General features: G+C 51.8%; 2 protein-coding genes across 4 annotated transcripts; one reads left to right on the forward strand and one right to left on the reverse strand.

Annotated features, from left to right (window-relative positions):
- Window positions 1-384: 384 nt before the first annotated feature.
- ORMDL3 (ORMDL sphingolipid biosynthesis regulator 3) lies at window positions 385-8,694 on the reverse strand. Of its 3 annotated transcripts, none has more exons than XM_017497099.2 (4): window positions 6,900-8,694; window positions 3,422-3,617; window positions 2,518-2,669; window positions 385-2,031 (listed from the first exon to the last, which is right to left on the reverse strand). In XM_017497099.2, exons 2-4 carry the CDS (start codon window positions 3,593-3,595, stop codon window positions 1,896-1,898), a joined length of 462 nt encoding a protein of 153 aa, XP_017352588.1. In that variant the 5' UTR covers window positions 3,596-3,617; window positions 6,900-8,694; the 3' UTR covers window positions 385-1,895. The 3 variants fall into 3 exon arrangements, with proteins under 3 accessions (XP_017352588.1, XP_017352589.1, XP_017352591.1); XM_017497100.2 differs by having other exon boundaries at window positions 3,422-3,612; window positions 6,900-7,036; XM_017497102.2 differs by having other exon boundaries at window positions 386-2,031; window positions 3,470-3,617; window positions 6,900-7,030.
- Window positions 6,140-24,976, forward strand: LRRC3C (leucine rich repeat containing 3C). The gene is made up of 7 exons (XM_017497195.2): window positions 6,140-6,188; window positions 6,817-7,037; window positions 7,382-7,462; window positions 13,961-14,077; window positions 21,511-21,638; window positions 23,223-23,306; window positions 23,914-24,976. The coding sequence occupies exons 1-7, from the start codon at window positions 6,140-6,142 to the stop codon at window positions 24,713-24,715; spliced, it is 1,482 nt and encodes a 493-aa protein (XP_017352684.2). The 3' UTR covers window positions 24,716-24,976.
- Window positions 24,977-25,367: the final 391 nt, after the last annotated feature.

The raw sequence follows: 25,367 nt of genomic DNA on the forward strand, positions 1-25,367 counted from the left end.
GGAGAAGGGCTAGGGGACTCATCAGGAAGGTGTGGGCACCACTTGGGACCCTGGCTCCATGTGTAAACCATTGCTGGATTGCCCCCTCCCTGGCCATGGCACAAGTCACCCCAGCCTGTGGAGCCAAGGTACAAGACCTGTCAGAGAACAGTCAGGCAAAAGCACAGAAAATTTTGCTGTCTGACCACTGCTGCCACTGTCAGTTCCCTCGTAGCCCCCTTGGGGGATTTCCCTGCTGAAGGCAGCACAAAGCCCAGCAGTCCCGGAGCCCCTTCTGCCACCATCAGAGCTGCACTGATGTCCCACCAGCGCCTCAGCAGAAGCTCTGCCCACACCCCTGCCCCCTCCCCTCAACCTTCCAGGAAGCAGAGGCCAGACACAGGGAAACAGGAACACGCTGCCCTTTTATTTGCGTTTCTCAGAATACTGTACAAAGGGAGTAAAAATCCTATTCACACGTTGCTTAGAAAGATTTTAAGGTGAAAGTTCCCTATGATACATGAGGTGGGAGATGCAGGGCCAGGAGGCAGAAAACAGGGCCAGTGACCTCTCCTGCTCCCCCGGGACCCTGGAAGAGGATACAGGTACCCACGCCTTTTCAGAATTAACACTGCCCTTAGTCAGCCAGGGGAAGGGAGAAGGCTCCAGCCCAGGCTCAGGCTCCCGGCCTCTTTCTTCTCTGCAGGCTGAGACAGCACCTACAGGCCACGCCTGGCTCCTTCCCCTGTGCTGCTTGACCAAAGGTCCTACAGGACTCTTGCCACTGACCCCATGTGGGGTGGCCTCACAGCACCACATGTGCCTGCCACAAGAGAGGCCCTGCCCAGTGCCAGCCTACACGAGGTGGTGAAGGGGTGAGGGCCTGCAGAGGACCACAGCAGCCATCGTTTGTCACAGCTTCCCTGTACCCTACAGAAGTCAGGGCCAAGTCGGACCTGTACTAACAACAACTCGTGGGCCTCTTCCCCACCTGTCCACCCAACAGCCCACTCAGGAGTTAAGCCCACAGCAGCCTCCTTCCCCGATTACCATCACACTCTGTGGGTAAAATAACCCTCCAAGCCTGCTTCCCTCCCTGCCCACATCCCAAAGAAGACTGGGTCTAGCTGCTGTCCCGTCCCCTCCCTCCCTTACATCGGTGCTTTGCTGCTCCGTGGCCCCATTCTTCTAACTCTCCACTCCCTATCCCCGCTGCAGCTCCCCAACCTCTAACAGGCCAGGATGGCAGCAGCCCTGGCCCCCTTACCTCTGGGACCAAGCCATCCACGCTCCACCCCATCTTCCTCCCACCTGACCCTCCCCACTCCCAACCAGGACCCAGGGTGGGTCGCAGGGAAGCTGCCGAAAGCCCAAAACTCGGATTAGACAGCTCTCTGCCCAGAAGGTTTAAGGCAAGGCCCCGTCCCACGCTTGCTTTCATACACACAAGCACACACTGCGTGTCATCGAAAAGACCTCAGAATTACAGTGAAACAGTCCAGAAGCCGTACCACCCTCGGCTCCCTACGCAGGGGTTAAAGTGCTTTGGCTGCCTGAAACAAGTGAGCAGGGGTTTCCCCCATCCCACCCCGCCTCCTGTCCCAATGCATGGTCCATGTCAGCCCAGGAGCCCAGCCGATTCCGTGACCACCCCCATGGAGTCTCTATTCAAAAAGCAAAAGGAAAAGATCAAAAAATTCAGAAAAGGTCAGAGCCCAAGGGGGCCCCACCCCAACCCCACTACAAGCTACTCCAAGTTGGCTACTGGGGGAAATGAGGGGGGAAACTAGGCCCAGAGGCTCAACCCCCACCTCGACAGTGTCCAGAGGCTTCTTCCTTCTGTCTTCAGTGTCGCAGCACAGGCCTTTTCCCCTACCCCTCCCCTGTCACCCTGGGCAGAGGAAGGGGCTGCACCCTCAGTACTTATTGATTCCAAAAATCCGGACTCCGTGGAGCTGGGGCAGCTTGGGGATGAGCACGCTCATCAGGGACACGGTGTTGAGGATGAAATGGATCTGATCGTACTTGGTGTAGAAGCTGGTGAGGAAGTACCTGGGAGGGGAAGGGTGGGGAGAGATAAAAAAGACTGCACTCCAGCCTGGGCAACAAGAGCAAAACTCCATCTCAAAAAAAAAAAAAAAAAAAGACTGCTGGGAGCACCCCTTCCTCCCTCACTTCCTGGGTGCAGGAAGGCAGAATCCTGACAGCCAAAGAGTTACAGAAGAGGTCTCCAGGCCAGAGTTAAGAAGCTAGAGATCTCAGGCTAAAGACGCCCCTTCTGGACCAGCGCCAACCTCCCTCCCAACTTCACCCCAAGCCTGTGGGCCTATCTCACTAGCAGGAAAGAGGTTCTAACGGAGGAAACACGGGGCCAGGGAGCCCAAAGCCTGAGCCCAGTGTAAGACCCAGGAATATTCCAACTTCCTCTGTTCATCCCAACACCAGCAGCCAGAGCAGGGCTAATAAGCATGGCTGGGCCCCAGGGTCCTCCAGGCCTTGCCCTGCCTGCTGGTGTCTTCCTGAGGCACCGGCACTCACAGCACGATGGGTGTGATGGTCAAGAACTTCCGAGAGGCCGTGAACTGGACCCCATAGTCCATCTGCTCCCAGTGGGTTAGCAACCTCGCCTTGCCCTGGTCCGGGGTCTCGAATGGCGTCCCCTTCACCGTGTGCAGGAAGATATACATGCCCTGGATGAAGACGTCTTTGTTGGAGGCTATAAAAGGCAAAAGGCCCTCCAGCCCAGCTCCTACACCCAGTCACAGACAGAAGTAACTTCCAGTGATCTGGGGCCTCCCTGTGCTGGGTAGGGGGATATGGGCTGGAGGTCACGATGGAGCAGCTGGGAGAATGGCAGGAGAAGAACAAGGGGACCCCGGGGGACAGGCTAGGCTTGGCATGAGAACGCATGGGGGGAGCTGGCCACAAGACAGGCACAGAGATGCTGCCCCTCCAGGCCACTCATAACCTCGCTGTGCCAGCTGGGAGGAGGCAAACTGATGGGACTAACCCCTGCTTACCAGCCAAAGAGTGCAAGGTAGCAAACGGTGAGGGAGCAGAGAAGGGCAAGAGTGGAAGATGGCTAGCGAAGGAAACTTGAGAAAAGGGCATTTCTGCACCAGCCTAGGCACCAGGACTCCCGGGTCCTGGGAACTCCCTGGAGCCCTTTGTTCAGCTCTCAGGGATGCGTCTTCCAGGCCCACAGCCACCCCACCCTGGCCATGTGGACAAATCTGCAGATTTGATTCCTATCATCGTGCACAGGGCAAGAACGCAGAACGGGGAGCAAGGCAGAGAGATAAGGGCTGGGCCTGGGCTCTGAAGCAGATGTTGTCAGTACATCACCCTGACATCTGGGCCAAGCCCAGCAGGCTCCTCCTATCCTTCACCCCTGCCAAAGAGCAGCTCACAGGGCAGAGGCAGGCAGCAGGCCGGCTCTCACCATGTTGTGGATGAGGTTGGTGAGAGTCCAGACGACAGGGACACTCACGAAGGGGATGCTCAGCAGCACGACGTGGAGGAGCCCGATGGCCAGCACGTAAGAGAGCCAGATGCCACGGCTGTTCATCACCCGTGTGTTGGGGTTCACCTCGCTGTGCGCTGTGCCCACATTCATCCTGCCGCCCCTCTCCGCTGTTCTGTAAACAAGCAGCACAGGTCAGACAGGTCACACGGCTTTCCCTGCCCCCTCTCACCCTCCGATAAGCTGGAAGGCAGGTCCTTCCTTCCCTGAGGACTCCAGGCAGTTCCACTCTTTTGACTCTCAAGCATGGAAGGTAGAAAAAATCCACGTGGACTTAGCTCTACTCATTTCCTGCCACTGGGCTGGGATAAACCCCAGGCTGCCCCATGCATCATCCCATTGGGACAGGGGCCTGGCAGGGCTTTGGAGGACAGGTCATCAAGAGGCATGCAGCGCCAGGGCAGAGAAGTCAAGGCCCATCTCCCAGCCTCACCCCTTAGAGCATTCCCATGAGGGCCCTCTGCTGACAAAGGCCCCAGCAGAGAGTTCTCACTCAGCATGACCCCTGTTGGACTTCCTCTCACGAGGGCCTGATTTGGGATGTCTCCTCTGAAGTCCTTCCCATCAGGAGGGAAAAGAAGTGGGGTCTGTGGGTACAGGCAGCAGTGGATGAACTATTTTGAGGTCACTGCTTCCGCTCACCTCCAATTTTTTCAGTTCTGGATCTCCCCAAACCCTAACTTAGGAGGAGCGATTTGGTAAAAAAAAAAAAAAAAAAAAAAAAAAAAAAAAAAAGAAAAAAAAAAAAAAAAAAAAAAAAAAAAAAAAAGGAAGAGGGGAGGGAAGAAGAAATGAGAAAACAACAGACTAGGGACAACCTCTGCCCAGACCTGGAAGGCACCCCTTCTGGGTGACACAAAACAACCCATCCAGATGTTTTTTCCATTTGGCAGCCACTCAGGCCAGCCCTTGTGATGCCACCCACTCTGCTGCCAAACCACCAGGGCCCTTTTCCCCACAAGAGGGATGAGGATAGAGAACGTGGCCAACACCTAGAGCTCCCACGGAGAGCTGGAACCCCCATCAACATATGCTTCCCAAGGGCACAGACCCGAACCTGTGGCCTCCCTCCTGTCCCCGTTCCTCTCTGTCCTACCCATCCTCACCTCAGTCTCCCTCAGCACCTGTTTCCAGGTGTACCTTAGCCCATGCCTTCCCCTGCCCAGCACCAACAGTAGGAGGCCTGTGGCAGGAGGAACCAGGAGGTGGCCACAACCCACAGTGAGCAGGGGGGCGGGGGGAAGCAGAGAAGGAAGGGAGGGGAAGGATCTGCCCCTTGTCCAGAGCTTGGCTGTGTCCAGATCCCTGAGTGACCTGTGATCAGGAGAAGGTGGGGACAGATGGTGCCTGTGTACTGGCTCACCTCCCTATCTGAGGTAGGGTCCTGCCTGCTAAAGACCATAAGGTCATCACCATGGTAACAGCAACATCTTTCCTGGGAATGCAGAAGACTCCCAGATGGAGATATTATAGAAGTACCCAGAAAGCCACCTCCCTCACGCCCCTACAGTGACCCCTCAGTCCCAGATGCCATCTATCTCTGATAGGATCCTAGCCAAACCCGCAAAGGAGCCTGAATCCTCAGGGGTCAGTTCTTTACTTCCAGGATAACAGGAGCAAGTGTCCTCTTCTCAGACAGCTCCACACTTAGAGACTTCAGGGAAAATGTGATCCACAACACACCATCTCAACAAGCAAACACCCCTGCGCCGGCCTGGAGTGCACTCTGGGTGAAGTGACACTCCTGGGACTCATCAGCACAGCCCATTAGGCTGGGTAATTGAGCCTCACAGAAATCCAAGGATCTAAAAAGCCAGAGCTGGCCCTGACTGTTTACCTTCCCAGGGCCTCGGGGCTTCAGTTACTCTAGCAGCCCCTGGGACAGCTACTACACAAAAGCCTCTACCTTAGAGTGGAGGGCAACATGTAGCTGAGAAGTGAGGGATCTGAAGGACTTACCTCTGATTAAGGAGAGGGAGAGTTTCCCAAGTCTGACCTGGGAAACTGCCACCCCATCACCTCTCTGTTACCCACCCCTACGGGTTGTTGGTGTAGAAAGCCCACTAACCCTTCCTAGTATTTGTCCCGGAGTGCCAAAAGCCTTGTGGAATCCCGGATCACAAGACCCCATACCCCTTTCCGGCTTTCACAGGGCAGCCAACAAAACTTGACAAGCCTAGGAAAAGCCCAGACTTAGGTCCTAGCCGACACCCTCAGACGCTTCTCCCTGAAGCCTAAACACTAGGTGCCCTGAGAGCAGAAAACCACCAGAGACCCCTGAAAAAAAGAGATCAATAAACTAAGAAAAGGACTAGCAGCCAAAAAACACTCAAGACTTTCGTGTGTCTATGGGCACACATCACTTCCATTAGTAAAACAACCAAGTGACCCCTTCCCTAGATGAGGAGAAACAGAAGAGGCTGGCAGTGGTCTACAGCAGCTGAGCTGAAAAGTTTTACTGCCATAGTTGGCAGGTGGCTGCTGGTGCCAGGCCCTGATGTGGTTTCATAACCTGCCTCAAACCAGAGCCTGCAGCAACTCTGTTCTGTTAACCACTTTTTTTTGCTGGTAGCTCTTTTCCCCTCCTTCCCTCCCCACCCCCTTGGCTCCACACGCAAATATCCGGGCCCAGCCAGTATGCCAGACACTCAAGCCAAGGCTGACCGTGCCCCAGGTCAGCCACCAGGTGAGCCCTTCTCATTCCCTCCCCCAGAAAAGAGCAGCCCTTAACAACAGCAAACCTCCTGTCTTCTGGATGAGGGACACAAAACATCCAGGACTGGATGGGGACCCCCAACTGGGAGTCCGTGGCAGCACATCACAGTGCCATTTCCATTCCGCCCACCCCGTAAGCTGCAGAACCACAGCCGATCACCTCTCAACTTTGGCCCAGCCAAAGGAGGGCGGTGGGAGCGGAAAGCTTGTGCTAAGGCGAACCCGCACTAAGCCGAGAAGAGGAGGAGCGAAGGGGAGGAGTCCTCACTGTTAGGGTTTTCTGAGTGAGACCTCTGGCGGGGGACCAGGGGGAGGGGTCCCGCTCTGTTCCCCAGCCTGGGACCTCGCACTCGGAACCCGGCCGAGTGCGGGACCCCAGCGTCACTTCCACAGGTTCACCCAGCTCTGCAGGCAGCCAAACCTTTATCCCCGAAGCCCAGCCTCTCCCCGCCTCCCACCCCTAGCCGAAGCGCTCCTCCCCGACGTTCCACCACCTGCCTGCGGCTCGTACTTTCTTCCTTGGCCACCTCCCCAGCCGCTGCACCCCCTCGGCTGATGCACTCCCTCTACCCCCACTCACTCTGCCCGGGTCTCTCCAGCCCAGGGCGCCTCCCTAGCAGCTCCCACCTTCTCTCCCGCCCCTCCTCTACCTCTGGGGCCCCCTGGTTCCGTCTGGGCTCACCGTGCGGGGAAGGAGATCGAGGGCCCGGGAACGGTTCCCGGGAGCGGGGGCCGCTGCTGCTCCAGCAGCTGTAACAACCCGCGGCGGCAGCCTCCCCGCTGGCAGCTCCGGCCGAATCAGAGCTCCGCGCCGGCCCCCGTGACGTCACCACTCCGCGCCGGCCCGGCCGACGCCTCCTGGGAGTTGTAGTTTTTCCGGGCTCCTTTCCCGGCCTCTCCGAGGCCGCACTGTTGGAAGCTGCACCGTGAGGCAACGGTCAGATCGCATGATAGAACTTTGGTGCGTAACAATTCCAACTTTTGCTTCTGTGCCTTTCAAGTATATTTTACCCTTGCCCCAGTTTTGCAGATGTGGAGACTCGGACTTGTAAGTCACTTGCTGTAAGTCTTTGCTGGGTCCCAGACTGGCTCGAAACCCAGATATTCTGACCCCAAGTGCAGGGTTTTTCCACTGCACTTGGCTGCCTTCCGCCCTGGCCCCAGATTGGCTCCTCCAGAAACGGACTGGCCCGGCCCTTTGCCCCGCCGGGCCCTCCTGGGAGCGCGCTATTCACCTTGGCTGAGGTGAGGGTCTGGAGGGCCCAGAACGGAGCCTGCCTTCTTCTCAGTCATGCTTGGCCCAGGCTGCCCGGGACGGGACCACATCCTTGGCCGCCCCGCACCTGACGTCAGAAGAGGCCACGTATCATAGATTCCTTGATCAGTAGTTAGGAGCCAGAGTTTCTGTCTCAGGTTAGCTTGTGTGGTTTTGAATGAGAGGCTCTGGTCTGCAGTTTTCACATCTGCATCCTCTAAAGGCACGGGCACAGACTACTGCCTGGTCGACATAGGGTAGGCCCCCCCTTTATTGGCAGTGTGACCCTGGGCAAATTACTTGTCTTAATCTCCAATTTCACACCCGTGAAACCCCACCTCCAAGGTTGTGAGAACCCAAAAGAATGTATGTAAAGCACTTGTTGCATTGTAGGAATCTATTTAATATTACTGTGGGAGGTTGAACTAAATGGCTTTTGAGGTCTCCTGGGTCACTCCCATTCTCCATGTCACCAAGAGGCCTTGTCTGGGTGGTTTCAACTCCCTCCCCAGCTTCTCTCTAAGTCCACTCTATGCAGGGCAGGGCTGGAATAGCAAGATCAGATTAAGTCATCATGGCATGCCAGCCCGACTCTGAATGGCAGTTCATGGCACTCTGAAGTGAAACAGGAAGGAAGAGCCTACCCCAGGAAAACTGGGGAGCACTTCACTTGGACTCCACCTACCCTTCCTTCCCCAGGGGGCTGCCAGGAAAGTTATTACACAGCTGGAGTGGGACCCCTAGAGGCACTTAGTGGTCACCAGGCTGGTGGATATTTGAACCACCCAGAGCAGAACAGGCAGCTTCTTGAATATTTCCAGGGCCAATGGCCCCAAAAGAGTTCATCCCAAGATCGAAATAATCTCCCGAGTCAGAAATAGCTCTGCCTATGTCCTAAGGAAGTTTTTCTTGGTTTGTGGAGGTGCCTTTCCTTATAGTCATCTTTCTGCAGACATAAGCAAACCCAGTGTTGTTCTTTTCACGGAAACCTCCCCAGCATTAAGGCAACAAGGTGTGTCTATTTTTTCCAAAGTGAGCCTGCTTGACTTTTTTTATTTTTCTCTGGGATTCTTCATCCTCCATCAGGTTGATCGAGCCCTCTGGATCTTGATCAGTTTCTTGATATCTCTATGAAGTTCAGTGACCCAGACTGAGAGATGTCTCAAATAAGGTTCTGACTAATGCACAGTCTAACAGAAAGATTACTGGACATGTCATGCACTATTAATAACTCCTTTTATCAAGGATTTTTTTTTCACAATAGGAATGAACAGAGTTCTGACTCACTCTAGGTTTGTGGTAAATTACAGATCACTTTCTGCTTTATTTAGCTGGAGTCCCTGTCATCATTTTTCTCCTTCTCTAACTCTTTGCCCTCATAATTACCATGTCTTCCCTAAACATCCTTCAGCTGTGAACAGCCCTAAGCACTATTCAGAGTGAGTGACAGCTCTCTTATTTGGTGCTGGGAGACACACAAACTCTTGGACAAACAATTGTCACTGTGTGCCAAGAAGCTGAAAAATTCTTCATGCCTCAGAACCATAATTACACTTCGGGTAGCATATTCTAAGGAAGTTATCCCATGTACAGGAAAAGCTGCAATGTGTCAGGATGTTCATTCCAGCAATATTTATAGTTAGTGAAAAACTGAAAGCAACCTAAATGCACAAGAAAAAAATTACAGTATCTCTGCTGGATAGAATAGTATGAAGTCATTTAGGACAGATTGTGAAAACCCTGTGGCAGTATGGGGAAATGCTTGCTAGCTATATGAAAAGATAACGACACAAAATACCAGAAGACACATTCCCCAGGGATATAGTCAGCAAAATCTAGAATGAAGAAAATTAGGACAAATACCCAATTCCCTTAACAAAATTGGGGCAAGGTATGGTGACTCACGCCTGTAATTCCAGCACTTTGGGAGGCCAAGACAGGCAGATCATGAGGTCAGGAGTTCAAGACCAGCCTGGCCAACATGGTGAAACCCCGTCTCTACCAAAAATACAAAAGCGATTAGCTGGGTGTCGTTGCGTGCACCTGTAGTCCCAGCTACTCGGGCAGCTGAGGCAGAAGAATCACTGAACCTGGGAGGCAGAGGTTGCAGTGGGCTATCAGGCCACTGCACTCCAGCCTGGGCAATAGAGTGAGACTCCGTCTCAGAAAAAAAAAGAAAAAGAAAAAAAAAAAAAAGGCCAGGTGTAGTGGTGCATGCCTGTAACCCCAGCACTTTGAGAGGCCGAGACGGGCAGATCACCTGAGGTCAGGAGTTCAAGACCAGCCTGGCCAACGTGGTGAAACTCCATCTTTACTAAAACTATAAAAACTAGCCAGGTATGGAAGTAGGCACCTGTAATCCCAGCTACTCAGGAGGTTGAGGCAGAAGAATAGCTTGAACCCGGGAGGCAGAGGTTACAGTGAGCCAAGATTGCACTGTTACACTCCAGCCTGGGCGACAGAGTGAGGCTCTGTCTCAAAAAAAAAAGATTTTATTAAGTTATCAGGCAAATTTGAATACTGACAAGGTATTCAGTGATATTAAGGAATTCTAAATGTTTAAGCATGAAATGGAATTGTGGTAAGTTTTTTTTTAATTTAAGAGGGCCTCCTTTCGGACATATATACTAAAATATCTGTGGATGAAATGATACAGTGACTGCATTTGCTTCAAAATAATCTGGGCTGGGAACAATAGAGACATAATAAGATGAGCCATGAGGTGACAATTATTGAAGCTGTGTGATGAGGACATTAAGTTCCTTATATTATTTTCTCTACTTTATTTTTCCTTTTTTGAGACGGAGTCTCGCTCAGTCACCCAGGCTGGAGTGCAGTGGCGCAATTTCAGCTCACTGCAACCTCCACCTAACAGGTTCAAGCAATTCTCCTGCCTCAGCCTCCTGAGTACCTGGGATTATAGGCACATGCGGGCTAATTTTTGTATTTTTAGTTGCGACGGGGTTTCACCATGTTGGCCAGGCTGGTCTCGAACTCCTCACTTCAAGTGATCTGTTCACCTTGGCCTCCCAAAGTGCTGGGATTACAGGCATGAGCCACCATGCCCAGCCTATTTTCTTTACTTCTTTATGTTTGAAATTGTTCGTAATAAAAAGTCTAATCCTACATGTTTGTTAATGATTAAGATAAGCAAAAATAGAGCAGCACTGGTAACGTCCTGTGGCACAAGACTGCCAGAGGTCAACTCCCAGCTCCTCTAGTTACCAGCCATGTAACCTTAAGCAGGTTAGTGAACCTCTCTGTGCTTCAGTTACCTCATTGCTAAATGAAATGGCAGGTGACACTGGTGTTCAGAAAGAAGAAAGTAAATGAAGATGGTAATGATCATCATAATACCCACCTCATGTTGTGAATATTAAATGGGCCAGTAAATGTGAAATGAAACACTTGAAACAATTCCTGGCACATAATGAAGTGCTCAGTATGTGTTGCCTTTTATTAATTCATTCCACATTTGAATGATATTTGAGCATGTACTTTACTAGATTATGGAAATTCAACAAAATAAAAACAGACCTTGGGGCTGGGAACTGTGGCTCAAGCCTGTAATCTCAGCATTTTGGGAGGCTGAGGCGGGAGGGTTGCTTGAGGCCAGGAGTTCAAGACCAGCCTAGGCAACATAACGAGACAGTCCCCACACACACTCACACACACTGCTGTCTCTACAAAAATAAATAAATTAGCCAGGCATGGTGGTGCATTCCTGTAGTCCCAGCCACTCAGAAGGCTAAGGGGGGAGGATCATTTGAGCCCAGGGAGTTTGAGGCTGCAGTGATCTCACTAGTTAGCTCTAGCTTGGGCAATAAAGCAAGCCCTGTCTCTTAAAACAACAACAGGCAAAGCATGGTGGCTCATGCCTGTAATCCCAGCACTTTGGGAGGCTGAAGCAGGTGGATCATCTGAGGTCAGGAGTTCGAGACCAGCCTGGCCAACATGGTGAAACCCCATCGCTACTAAAAATGCAAAAATTAGCCGGGCACAGTGTCATACCCTATAATCCCAGCTACTATGAAGGCTGAGGTGGGAGAATTGCTTGAACCCAGGAGACAGAGGCTGCAGTGAGCTGAGATTGTGCCATTGCACTCCAGCCTGGGCGACAAGAGCGGAACTACATCTCAAAAAAAAAGAAGAAAGAAAGAAAAACAACAACAAAAACAGTCTTGAATCAGAATGGGGGATTTGGGGGGATCTTTTTCATTCTCTAGTTTCAAACTTTGCATAATGTGATATTACCTTTAAATGTTTTGTGAAAAGTTTTAAAACAAAATGAGCCTAGGTCAGAGGCTCTCCCTGCCCTCTGGGAGCTCCTCAGGCTGCTGAGGTAGACACATTCCTCAGCTCACTGTGCTTCCATCTGGTGACTTGGGAGTGGTGATGGGGCCTCTGCCTGTGAGAGATATACCATACACCCTCTTGTGGGCTGAGATAGGATGATAAACAAGGAACACGTCCCCCGGATGCTGCTGGACGCGTTCAGAAGGTTCAGAAGCCGGGAGGAGTAGTGTCAAGAAACAGAGCCCCTTCCCCTGTAGGAAAGAATGTCACCCTCCACTCCTACTACTCCCGCCCCCAACCTGCTTCCTGCAAGGAAGGAAAGAGCTGCTTATTTCATTGACAGTTGTGTTTTTATTTTTGTTTGGGTGGGGGATACCCCGGGTATGTGATGGGAAGGGGGAGGGGGAGGGCAAATGTTAAGCAGGCAAAGGAGCAGTGAGTGACCCTCCTGAGAACTACTGAGCCAGTCAGAAGCCAGGAGTGGGTGCAGGATGGCAGCATCACCAGCGGGCACCCTGTTCTCCTCCCCCGCCCAGGCCTGTGGTTGGCTATTTTGGGCTGTGGAGAGAAAGGGCTGAACCAGTCAGGGCCACTGGGCCCCCATCCTTCAGCCTGTGCCTGTGAACAAGAACCCCCCTGGGGAACCAAGTGCAAGGTGGTACATTGGGAACCCCTCAAACTGCATATTCTTTGATATGGACAATTGACACTCTCCCGTGCATAAAAGCAGTCAGAAAACCGGAAATATTTCAGATCAAAAGGGCAATGGATATAAAAACAGTAGCTTCAAAACGAGACCCCCTAACTCCCTACCAACTGAGTTCCTACTCCTAGCCTCACCTATCCAGAAATCCTGGGTGGCCCCTGTCCCCAGATCACCTTCTCCTGCCTAAGGCCAGCTCCTCCTTCAGTGACGATCACAGCAAACATTATTGTTTGCTATGTTCCAGACACTGGGCAAAGGGCTTTATTTGTATGTTACAGAACTGCCCCCAGCTAGTCTGCTAGGCTTGCTCCCTGTCTCACATTTGCGTTTCCTAAACTGAATTCTCAATAAAAGTTAACTGAACTATGTAACAGAACTGTTACCGCAAAGGGGTCCCCTTCTAGACCCCAAGAGAGGGTTCTTGGATCTTGCACAAAAAAGCATTCAGGGCGAGTCCACAGCGCGAAGTAAAAGCAAGTTTCTTAGGAAAGTAAAGGAATAAAAGAGTGGGAGCAACCCCAAGCAGCTGGTTGTCCATTTTTATGGTTATTTCTTGATGAGACACTAAACAAGGGGTGGCTTATTCATGCCTCCCCTTTTAGATCATATAGGGTAACTTCCTGACGTTGACATGGCATTTGTAAACTGTCATGGCACTGCTGGGAGCATAGCAGTCAGGACACCCAGAGGTCACTCTCTTCACCACTTTGGTTTTGATGGGTTTTGGACGGCTCCTTAACTGCTAACTGTTTTATCAGCAAGGTCTTTATGACCTGTATTTTGTACTGACCTCCTATCTCATCTTGTGACTTAGAATGCCTTCACTGTAGGGTTCAGCCTGATTTTACCCAGCTCCTATTTAAGATGGAGTTGCTCTGGTTCACACGCCTCTGACAGAACTGCACATCGAAGACCACAGCCAAACTGCCCTCCCTTGTTCTTGTCTCAGCCTCCTAGCCTTTTCCATCCGACAGACTCCTATACATCCCTCAAGGCCTAGCTCACTTGTCCCCTTCTTGGTGCAGCCTTTCCCAATGTTCAAGCAAAGTCCACTGCTCCATCCTCCAGGCCCCTCTGACCCTGGCAGATCCCTCAGTCCAAGCCTACCTCTAGGTGATCAGATGGCTCTCTTCGCGCACACACCAGTCTTTCCTGATTGGCTGGGGGACATTTACTTTTCTCAGCCAGGCGTGGTGGCTCTCCACAAAAATACAAAAGTTGGCGGGGTGGGAGGGTGAGGTGGGAAGATGGCTCGAGCCCAGGAAGTTGAGGCTGCAAGTGAGCTGTGATCATGCTACTGCAGTCCAACCTGGGTGACAGAATGAGACCTGTCTCAAAAAAATTAAAAAAAAAGCAACTCTGAATCCCTAATGCCTAAGAGGCCCTGGTACACAGTACGTGCTCAGATATGTGCTAAGTAAATGAGAGAGTACCTCCAAGCATGGCAGATTAAGTGCATGTATACAGCCCTTTCCCTTTTCCACAGGGAACAAGAATAGCAGAGGACTTTGTCTCCCTCCCCCCGAAGCTGCCCAGTAGCCTGGCATTAGATGGGTCCCTGGCTGACCTGATAAAGAAGCTAGCCCTCCTCTTTTCCTTTCAGGTATCCCCCGACCCAGGCTGGACATGGGGGTCTCCAATATCAGGGAGGGAACGGGATAGAGGTCTGCTGAACTTCCTTCCCCTATGGTCACATCTTTGGGATATAGAGTTACCACCCTCAGAGGGAGGAGCTGTGTCTCAGACTGCCACGGGTGGGGGCCTGAAAGTCTCACTTTCCTGGGCCCTGACCTTGGGAGCCAGGACCCTGCTATGCCTCAGACTCTTCCCTGCTTGCCATCCTAGACACACATCAGGCTAGAAGGGATCTCAGAGACTGTGAGGGTCCACAGAACGGAAGGGCCAAGGGGATGGGGAACGGATGTGTCCCGTGGCACAAATGTCTGCTGGTCTTGGACCTAGCCCAAGAATTTTCCCAGGCCATTCACAGGCCAAGGCAGAGCATCGGACTACCCAGTGATGGCTTTTCAAGTCCCATGCCATGTGTCCCTCAGGTCTTTATGATCTCACACCTGGACCTTTGCCATAACCAGTTTTCCTGCCACCAATATATCCCCCACACAACCAACAGAGTGATCCAAATATCAAATCTAATTTTAAAACCTTTCAACCTGACCAGATGTGGTGGCTCACATTTGTAACCCCAACACTTTGGGAAGACGAGGTGGGCAGATTGCTTGAACCCAGGAGTTTGAGACTGGCCTGCAAAACATGACCAAATCCCATCTCTACACAAAAATACACACACAAAAAAAATTAGCTGGGCGCGGTAGCATGTACCTCTGGTTTTATCCCCTTGGGAGGCTGAGGTGGAAGGATCATCTGAGCCTGGGGAGGTTGAGGCTTCAGTGAACTGTGATGCCACCCTACATTCCAGCCTGGGCGACAATGGGACCTTTTCTCGAAAAAAATACAAATGAAAACGTGGCCAGGCACAGTGGCTCATACCTATATCTCAACACTTCGTGCAGCCGAGGTGGGAGGATCACTTCGCATTAGCAGTTCAATACCAGCCTGGCCAAAATGGTGAAACCCTGTCTCTACTTAGAAAAAGATAACAGTAATACAAATACTGGCCGGGCGTGGTGGTTCGTGCTTGTAATCCCAGCTACTCAGGAGGCTGAGGTAGGAGAATCCCTTGAACCCAGGAGGCAAAGGTTGCAGTGAACCAAGACCATGCCACTGCACTCCAGCCTGGGTGACAGAGTGAGACTCCGTCTCAAAAAAACAAGTAGTTTTTTTGAGTGCAGTGGCTCACACCTGTAATCTCAGCACTTTGGGAGGCCGAGGCAGGCAGATCACCTAAGGTCAGGAGTTCGAGACCAACCTGGCCAACATGGCAAAACCCCGCCTCTACTAAAAACACAAAAATTAGCCAGGTGTGGAGGCAGGCACCTGTAATCCCTGCTACTCAGGAGGCTGAGGCAGGAGAATCGCCTGACCTGGGGAGGCACACGTTGCAGTCAGCCGAGATTTCGCCACTGTACTCCAGCCTGGGTACAGAGCGAGATTCCATCTCAATAAATAAATCAATAAAATAATAAAAACCAAATAAAACCTTTCAATCCATAAGCCACAAAATCAAGTCCCAGTGCATCCATGGCATGCAGGCCACAAGGATCCGCTCCCTTTTTACTTCTTTACCCCTGGCCTTTGTCACCACCCCCTCCATCCACCCAGCGATCTGGAAGCCAAGCCATTTCATGCTCCCTCGCTCTTGCACACTCTGTTTCTCCACCTGATTAGGCCGGCCTTGAAACCCAGCTCAGATGTCAATCCTTGGTGAAGACTTGCTTGATGATATCCTAGAGAAGTTGGTGTACCAGGTAAGGATGCTGTCAGCTGAAAGCAACAGAAAACCCAAATAAATATTCTTATCCCAGGTTTCCATTAGAATCACCTGAGGAGCTTCTGAAAATTCCCATCACCTGGCCAAGCACGGTGGCTCACAAATATGATCCCAGCACTTTGGGAGGCCGAGGCAGGTAGATTACCTGAGGTCAGGAGTTTGAGACCAGCCTGGCCAACGTGAAGAAAATTCTCTAGGTGGGGTGCAGTGGCTCACACCTGTAATTCTAGCACTTTGGGAGGCCAAGGTGGGTGGATCACCTGAGGTCTGGAGTTCAAGACCAGCCTGACCAGCATAGAAAAACCCCATCTCGACTTAGAAAAAAAAAAAATACAAAATTAGCCAGGTGTGCTGACACATGCCTATAATCCCAGCTACTCGGGAGGCTGAGGCAGAAGAATGGCTTGAGCCTGGGAGGCGGAGTTTTCGGTGAGCCAAGATCGCACCATTGCACTCCAGCCTGGGCAACAAGAGCAAAACTGTCTCTCTCTCTCTCTCTCTCTCACACACACACACACACACACAAACAAAACAAAACAAAAAACTACTAAAAATACAAAAATTAACTGGACATGGTGGTATGTGCCTGTAATCCCAGCTACTTGGGAGGCTGAGGCAGGAGAATTTTTTGAACCCAGGAGTCAGAGGCTGCAGTGAGCCGGGATCGTGCCACTGCACTCCAGCCTGGGCGACAGAGTGAGACTCTGTCTCAAAAAGAAAAATATATTCCCATCACCAGACACATGCCAGATTAACTCAATTAAAATCTCCGTGGGTGTATCCAGGCATCAGGAGTTTTCAAAACTGCTTATATTCTAATGTGCAGCCAAGTTGAAAAGCTCTGAAATTAGGGGGTTCTCTTTCTCATATGCTGAGTCTAGAGGAGGCGGTTGCGGGTGTTGGGTGAGGAGTTCAATGGCCTCCAGCCAACAACTCAGTAATACTCAATCTTCCCTTTATGCTTTGTTGTCCTTTCATGTTGAGCCTTTCATGTTCAAAGTAGGGGTCAGGCATAGTGGCTCAGGCTGTAATCCCCAGCACTTTGGGGAGCCAAGGCAGGAGACTTAAGAGTTCAAGACCAGCCTGGGCAACAAAGTGAGACCCTCATCTCTTAAAAAAAAAAGCTGGTTGAGATGGCACATGTCTGTGGTCCCAGCTACATAGGAGGCTAAGTCAGGAGGATTGCTTGAACTTGGTGGGGGTCAAGGCTGCAGTGAGCTGTGTTTGTACCATTGCACTCCAGTCTGGGCAATGTGAGACCCTCTCCCCCCCAAAAAAAAAGCTGGGTGCAGTGGCTCACACCTATAATCCTAGCACTTTGGGAAGCTGAGGCAGGTGAATCATCTGAAGTCAGGAGTTCAAGACCAGCCTGGCCAATATGGTGAAACCCATCTCTACTGAAAACACAAAAATTAGTGGGATGTGGTGGTGTGGGCCTGTAATCCCAGCTACTCAGGAGGCCGAGGCAGGAGGATCGCTTGAATCCTGGAGGTGGAGGTTGTAGTGAACTGAGATCAAAGACTTATCTTACCAGTAAATCAAAGACTGTCCCAGACTGTCAAAGACTGTTTGCAGACTTCTGCTTACATGTCATTGACCAGAATTGGGCCACCCCCAGCTACAAAGGAGATTGGAAAAGTGGGCAACAGGATTTCTGATGGGCTGAGAAGCTCAATCAGGTTGAATCGTCCAGGACTTAGTGCATTGCCACTCCTAAAGCCATGTGTGTCATCTGGTAGTAGGAGAGAAGGGATGGATACCAACAGCACAGCCAGCAGGTTCTCCCGTGTTAATACTTATTCTCTCTCTGTACACATCACTTTGGGAAGCTCTTTGTACACACATCAATTAATGAGGGCATCACATCAAAGCATGTCTGTGTCTCCCTCCAGACCAACCACTCTCAACTCAGGCTGCACATTAGACATATCTGGGGAGCTCTTGAAAGAAACCAGTGCCTAAACCCCATGCACAGAGATTTGAGTGTAATTGTTTCAGATGAAGCCCCAGCATAACTAATTTGTAAAAGCCCCCCAAGTGATTTGAATGTGCAGGCTGTTTTGAGAACCCTGCTACAGACCCAGCACCTTAAGAGCCTTGTCTAGGCTGGGCACGGTGGCTCACACTTGTAATCCCAGCACTTTGGGAGGCTGAGATGGGCGGATTACAAGGTCAGGAGTTCGAGACCAGCCTGGCCAACACAGTGAAACCCTGTCTGTAATAAAAACACAAAAATTAGCCAGGCACAGTGGCAGGCGCCTGTAATCCCAGCTACTCGGGAGGCTGAGGCAGGAGAATCTCCTGAATCCAAGAGGCAGAGGTTGCAGTGAGCCGCGATCGCGCCTGGGTGACAGAGCTAGACTCTTCTTTCCAAAAAAAAAAGCCCTGTCTATATCCCCTTCAACTAGCATATAAGCCTCACAGGAAATCCTCACTGAATGAATAAATGAATACACAAATAAATAAATGGCAGAGAATTTCTGTTCCAACTCTGCAGTCCCTAGCCTGTAGTGTGCACTGTTCTAAGTGTAGTTCCTCCCTCCCCTCAGATCTGCCTCCTTCACTGAGTTTGCACTCAGCCTCCCTTCATTAACCACATCTGCAGCTCCAGCTGGGCTCCTGCTTCTCCCACGGCTGCTGTGCTGGGCATCCTGGTCCCACTCTTTTCCTGGAAGCTGCCCTAGTGTTAGAAGGAAATCACCCTCCATCCACAGGCTCAGCTTCTGTGCCTCAGTTAAAGCCCCTGTCCAGTGTGAGAGAGAAAGGAGGGAAAAGGAAGATTACTCAGCTTTCTGTCCCACATTCAGCTGCAGTTCCAAAATGGACACCCAAGTAGCCAGCAGCAGAGCGTCTGGCCTAACTAACAAGCATCCCTCAGACAAAAGTGTTGCTTGTTGCTTCTGCTGCCTGAGTATAGAAAATTATCTGATTCCTCAGACAAATGTGAGTCTGTGAAATGCCCGTGTTGACATGGCAGGAATGAGTCCGTAGTGAGTACATCCTCAGAGATGACGTCATCTAGTATCCTACCATCTAGTCTGGTCCCCATCATGCTTCTGATGCCCGTCGTTTCTGAAACTGTTTGTTCAAAGGTAACCTACAAGGCCAGCCGCACAGGCATGCGGCTGATGCATTCCCACAAGACTCATGCCCTGTGCTCAGAAGAGCCCTGGACTTGGTTCTGTACTCTGCTGCTGTCGTCATCTTGAAATTCTTTTTTTATTTTTTATTTTAATTATTTTTTTTTCTCAAGATGGGGTTTCACCATGATGGCCAGGCTGTCTTGAACTCCTGACCTCAGGTGATCCACCCACCTCGGCCTCTCAAAGTGCTAGGATTACAGGCGTGAGCCACCGTGCCCAGCCTGTTTTTATTTTTTTAGAGACAGAGGTGCACTCTGTCGCCCAGCCTGGAGTGCCGTGGTGCAGTCACAGCTCACTGCAGCCTCTACTTCCCAGGCTCAAGCCATCCTGCCACCTCAGCCTCCTGAGCAGCTGGGACTACAAGTATGCACCACCATGCTCTGCTAATTTTTTTTTCTTTTTGTAGAAAGTATATTTGGACAGGCCAGGCATGGTGGTTCACGCCTGTAATCCCCACACTTTGGGAGGCCAAGGCAGTGGATCACCTGAGGTCAGGAGTTCAAGACTAGTCTGATCAACATGGAGAAACCCCATCTCTATAAACAAAAACAAAAAAGAAAAATTAAAAAAAAAAAGTGTATTTGGACAAATAATTTTGTTATTGTTGTTTGGTTTTGTTTTTTGTTTTTGAGACAGAGTCTCGCTCTGTTGACAGGCGCCAGGCTGGAGTGCAATGGCACAAGCTTGGCTCACTGCAACCTCCACCACCTGGGTTTAAGCAATTCTCCTGCCTCAGCCTCCCAAGTAGCTGGGACTACAGGCACATGCCACCATGCCTGGCTAATTTTTGTATTTAAGTAGAGACGGGTTTTCACCATGTTGGCCAGGATGGTCTTGATCTCTTGACCTCGTGATCCACCCACCTCGGCCTCCCAAACTTCTGGGATTACAGGCGTGAGCCACTGCGCCCGGCCTGTTTGGTTGGTTTTTAGTAGAGACGAGGTCTCACTATGTTGCACAGGCCAGTCTCAAACTCATGAGGCTCCTTGGTTCTTAGCCTCTGAAAGTGCTGCAATTACAGGCATGAGCCATGCACCCAGTCTTGAAATTCTTTTTTTTTTTTGAGACAGGGTCTTGATGCGTCACCTAGGCTGGAGTGAAGTGGTGCAACCTCGGCTCAGTGAAACTTCTGCCTCCTGGGTTCAAGTGATTCTCGTGCCTTAGCCTCCCAAAATAGCTGGGATTACAGGCATGTACCACCATGGCCCAGTTAATTTTTTGCATTTTTAGTAGAGATGGTGTTTCACCATGTTGGTAAAGCTGGTCTGGAACTCCTGGTCTCAAGTGATCTACCCGCCTCGGTATCCCAAAGTGCTAGGATTACAGGCATGAGCCACCGTACCCAGCAAGGCCTGGACATTCTTAACTGTTTCAGCAGGGCATAGTCCTCACTGCATGAGCCACTACAGAATTTAAGGCTGGGTGCATGGCTCATGCCTATAATCTCAGGACTTTGGGAGGCCAGGGACCAAGCAGCCTCATAAGTTTGAGACTGGCGTGTGCAACAGAGTGACACCTTGTTGAGACTCTGTTGAGATCAGGAGTTAGAGACCAGCCTGGCTAACATGGTGAAACCCTGTCTCTACTAAAAATATAAAAATTAGCCAGACATGGTGGTGGGTGCCTGTAATCCCAGCTTTTCAGGAGGCTGAGGCTGGAGAATCACTTGAACCTGGGAGACAGGGGTTGCAGTGAGCTGAGGTTGCGCCACTGCACTCCAGCCTGGGCCACAGAGTGAGACTCTATCCCCCCGCCAAAAAAAAAAAGAGCTGAGCATGGTGGCTCATGCCTGTAATCCCAGCACTTTGGGAGGCCAAGGCGGGCAGATCACCTGAGGTCAGGAGTTTAAGACCAGCCTGGCCAACACGGTGAAACCCTGTCTCTACTAAAAATACAAAAATAAGCCAGGCGTGGTGGCAGGCGCCTGTAATCCCAGCTACTCCAGAGGCTGAGGGAGGAGAATCGCTTGAACCCAGAGATGGTGGAGGTTGCAGTGAGCCGAGATCACACCATTGCACTCCAGACTGGGTGACAGAGGGAGGCTCCATCTCAAAAAAAAAAAAAAAATTTGGCCAGGTGTGGTGGCTCACACCTGTAATCCAAGCACTTTGGAGGCTAAGGCGGACAGATCACTTGAGGTTGGGAGTTCAAGACCAGCCTGACCAACATGGTGAAACCCTGTCTTTAAAAAATATATATACATATATGTATATATATATATATATATATATATATATATTTTTTTTTTTTTTTTTTTAAAGAAATTCTTAACAGGTTTTTGAAACAAGGGGCCCTTCCCCACCATTTTTGTTTTGCACTGAGCTCTGCAATTCCATGTCCAGTCCTGGTCACCACAGTCTTGCAAAAGCCAGCAAGGCTGTCCTCAGCAAGGTCTCCACTGCATATGACCTCATCTTCCTTCGTGTAAGTATATCCTGTCTGGTCTCTGTGACACCCCACTCTTCCACCTCTCTGACCTGGCAGGAGGGCTTCTGGGTGCCACACAATACCATGGGCACCATCAGGCTCAACATGCAAGGATGTAGGGTATGGGTAAGTGTGGCACAGAGACCAGAGGTGCTAGCAGGCAATGGAAAGGAGCTAGACACAAAGTCAGAAAACAGGGTTCTGGTCTTTGACCACTGACTCACTGTGTAACTCTGGTCACACTCTGGGCCTCAGTTTACCCATCTGAAAACTAAAGAGGGGTCAACTGGCTGGCCCCTTCCTTTGAGCTCTATCAATCACTGAAGCTCTGAATCCCAGCACCAAACTGGAGATAGTGTGGGTAGGATGGTGCCACAGGAGGCACCACGTGGTTGGACTTGAATGTCAAGGGAGTTCAGGGGAGAAGCCACCATGGGCTAAGGAATGAGATGGGTCATCCACATGGATCCCATCTATGACCCCTTGTCACCCCTGCCCCTGCACAGCATACCAGAGGAGGTGGTGGGGAAAAGCCTGGCGTGGTACTGAAATCATGGAGGAAGACCCGATGTGTTCTGGAAGACAGTAATCCTGACAACTCGCCACTGCACAGTACTTCACAAAGTGCCTTCACATCCGCTCAGCCTTGGTGGCTCTTCCCAACCAGCAGCGTCAGGTCACATGCTCAGGTCACACATGAATCTCATCCTCTGCCTTGAAATCCTTCCTTTCCACTCCCCAGTGAACATTAGGAGAGGTTGGTATCACAGAGTGGCGTGGCCTGCAAATGATGCTTGGGGCCGGGACGCCCTGGGGAACAAGTCATCCAAGCCCTCTTTGGTGCCCAGGCCTGAAGGAGGGTTCAAAGTGCCACCCTGAGAGTCCAGGGCTCCAGCAGAGAGAACCTGAGTTGGTTCTCATCCAGATCATAAAATCAGCAGGAAAACTCAGAGACGACCGCATCAGGCTTCAGGTGCCTTAAAGAATTCCTTCCGACTCCTAGAGAGGCCATCAATCCACCACGCAGAGAACAAATTAAAGTTGAACCACAGCACCCCTGGCAGGCAAGACGGCTGGGCACTGTGAGGAGCCAGGAGATGTGGCCCCGGACAGACATGTTTTCCAAGGAAAGGCTAAGGGAAGTTTGCTCACCATGGAAGAAAGTGCCACAGAGCGTGAAGGAAGGGCAGAAGCAGCCGGGTATGGTGGCTCACACCAGCAATCCCAACACTTTGGGAGGCCGAGGCAGGCAGATTACCTGAGGTCAAGAGTTCAAGACCAGCCTAACCAACATGGAGAAACCCCGTCCCTACAAAAATACAAAAACAAAACAACAACAACAAAACAAGAAGGGCAGCAGATGGTGGCAGGGGAGAATGGAGTTGGGGGTGTACAGGTTGCTGGAGACAGTGGATGTGAGATGGGGCCCACCCAGTTCGGTTCTGCCCCCCAGGCCTGCCAAGTAGGGATCCTTCTGCCCAGCCAAGTTCTGGGCAAGGAAGAGGGGTTCTTGGAAGCAGAGTTTTAGCCTCGAAGGCTGAGGAAAGATGGCAGTATCAAGGCTGGGGAGGGGAGCCTGGGGCAGGGAATGGAACTGGGGCCTGGTATCCCCATGGCAAAGTTCATCAGGGTCCAGGATCTGCCCTCTCTTGGCATTGCCTGGCCACACCATGGCTCAGGTATCCGACACCTGGGCCTGGAGTCACATGCCAGGAAACCCAACACTCTTAAGTCCCAGCCCCCAACTTCCAGCAGCTGTGAGCAAACAGGAGGAGGAAGCGGGTCTCCAGAGCCCAGCAGCGGGGAGCCGGGAGAGGGCAGCTGCACTGGAGAAGGCTCTACCACCAAGAGGGGTGAGAGGAAGGGAGGAGGAGAGGGAGGAGGAGGGAGGCCGTGCAGGGCAGAGAGGACAGAGCTGGGCAGGCAGACAGGTGGGTGCTCCCAGAAGAGGGGCTGATGGGCATATAAGGTGGGCCAGAAGTCCATTTTACCTAGTCACCCGGCCTAGCTGGATGCCCTGGCACCCTATCACTCATCTGTCCCACTTGTCTCCATCACACAAGTGCCAACCAGACCCTCTGGTGCCGACCTAGCCCACCTGGCAGCCACCCAGGTAGGTAGGGGAAAAGACTTTATTCCAATGAGAGAGATCAATACATAGACAGAGGCAGAAACTTAGAAATCCCTGGACCCAGAATGACCAACAGGGCCTCATAGATTAAGCTTCTAGAATCAATAGACCCTAAAAGAGTTTGAAGCACAAGAGACCCTTTGCCCAAAAGGCCCTATTGAGGAGCCTTAAATCAAGATACCCCAAGAAGGAAGTGAACAAGTCACCCAGCCTTGAGAGGAGGCCCCGGCCCAAAGGGACGCCCCAGAGGGACCTCAGGAGGAAAGAGCTGGCAGTGGGCATGTGATTCTGTTTACTCACTCTTCCTTTATGTGACCTTTCTTCCCCAGATCCTACTCCACTCCAGGACTATGCCAACTTGTGGCCATGCTCCCACCAGCAGGTCACCTCTTGTCCCTCCTGCTGGTGATAGGCACAGGGGGTACTGTGCCCAGTCCCCGGGTGCCTCCCCGGGGCTGCTATGTGGCAAAGGAAGCAGGTGAACGGACGTTCCGATGCAGCCAGGCAGGCCTGAGCGCTGTGCCCTCCGGCATCCCCAACGACACCCGCAAGCTCTACCTGGATGCCAACCAGCTGGCATCGGTGCCTGCTGGTGCATTCCAGCACCTGGCTGTCCTGGAGGAGCTGGATCTGTCCCATAATGCCCTTGCCCACCTCTCAGGGGCGGCTTTTCAGGGCCTGGAGGGCACACTGCGCCACCTTGACCTTTCTGCCAACCAACTGGCCTCGGTGCCCGTGGAGGCCTTTATGGGACTACAGATCCAAGTGAACCTATCTGCCAACCCATGGCACTGCGACTGTGCCCTCCAGGAAGTGCTCAGGCAGGTGAGGCTGGCACCAGGCACTGGGACAGGCATCGTGTGTGGCCCCGGAGCCCGACCGGACTTTGTGGGGCAGGAGTTCCTGCTGCTGGCAGGGGAGAAAGAGCTGTGTGGGGCAGGGCGGGGCGGGGCCCGGAGGAGCACTGATGTGGTCCTGCTGGTCACCATGGGGGGCTGGCTGACACTCATAGTGGCTTACCTGGTGCATTATGTGTGGCAGAACCGAGATGAGACCCGGCGCTCCCTCAAGCGGGCCCCAGTGCTGCCCGTGCGTTCCGAGGGCTCCTCCACACTCAGCACAATGGTCTGAAGACCCGGGGAGCTCTCCAGCCACACCCCACACTCCTGCCCCTATGCCGTCTCCTTTCCTCTGACCTCCTCTGCCTCCTCTGCCCGCAGTGCATCCCACCCTTTTCTCCTTTATTCCCCCTAAATACCTACTCGCTCGCTCCCTCGCTCTCTGTCATCTTACCCAACACCATCTTTGGTGCCTGGAACTTTTTGGTGCCTACTCTGTGCCTGGTTTGTGCTCAACTCAGAAAATCCAGAACAGAGAATGACCGTAGGTGGGGTGGGAGCAGGGGAGGAGGGGCTGGGGGGAGCAGGTTGAGGAGAAGCCTGCACCTGGCCCAGGGTGATCTCAAAGCCTTCACTGTAGGATGTTTAAACTGATTCTACTTTTGTTTTGTTTTTGAGATGGAGTCTGGCTCTGTCACCACGCTGCTGGAGTGCAGTGGCTCAATCTTGGCTCACTGCAACCTCTGCCTCCCAGTTAAGTGATTCTTCTGCCTCAGCCTCCCAAGTAGCTGGGACTACAAGCGTGCACCACCATGCCTGGCTAATTTTTTTGTATTTTTAGTAAAGACGGGAGTTTCACCATGTTGGCCAGGATGGTCTCCATCTCTTGACCTCGTGATCCACCCACCTCAGCCTCCCATAGTACTGGGATTACAGGCGTAAGC

Source organism: Cebus imitator, unplaced genomic scaffold, assembly GCF_001604975.1.
Source record: "Cebus imitator isolate Cc_AM_T3 unplaced genomic scaffold, Cebus_imitator-1.0 Scaffold228, whole genome shotgun sequence".
NCBI lineage: Eukaryota > Metazoa > Chordata > Mammalia > Primates > Cebidae > Cebus > Cebus imitator.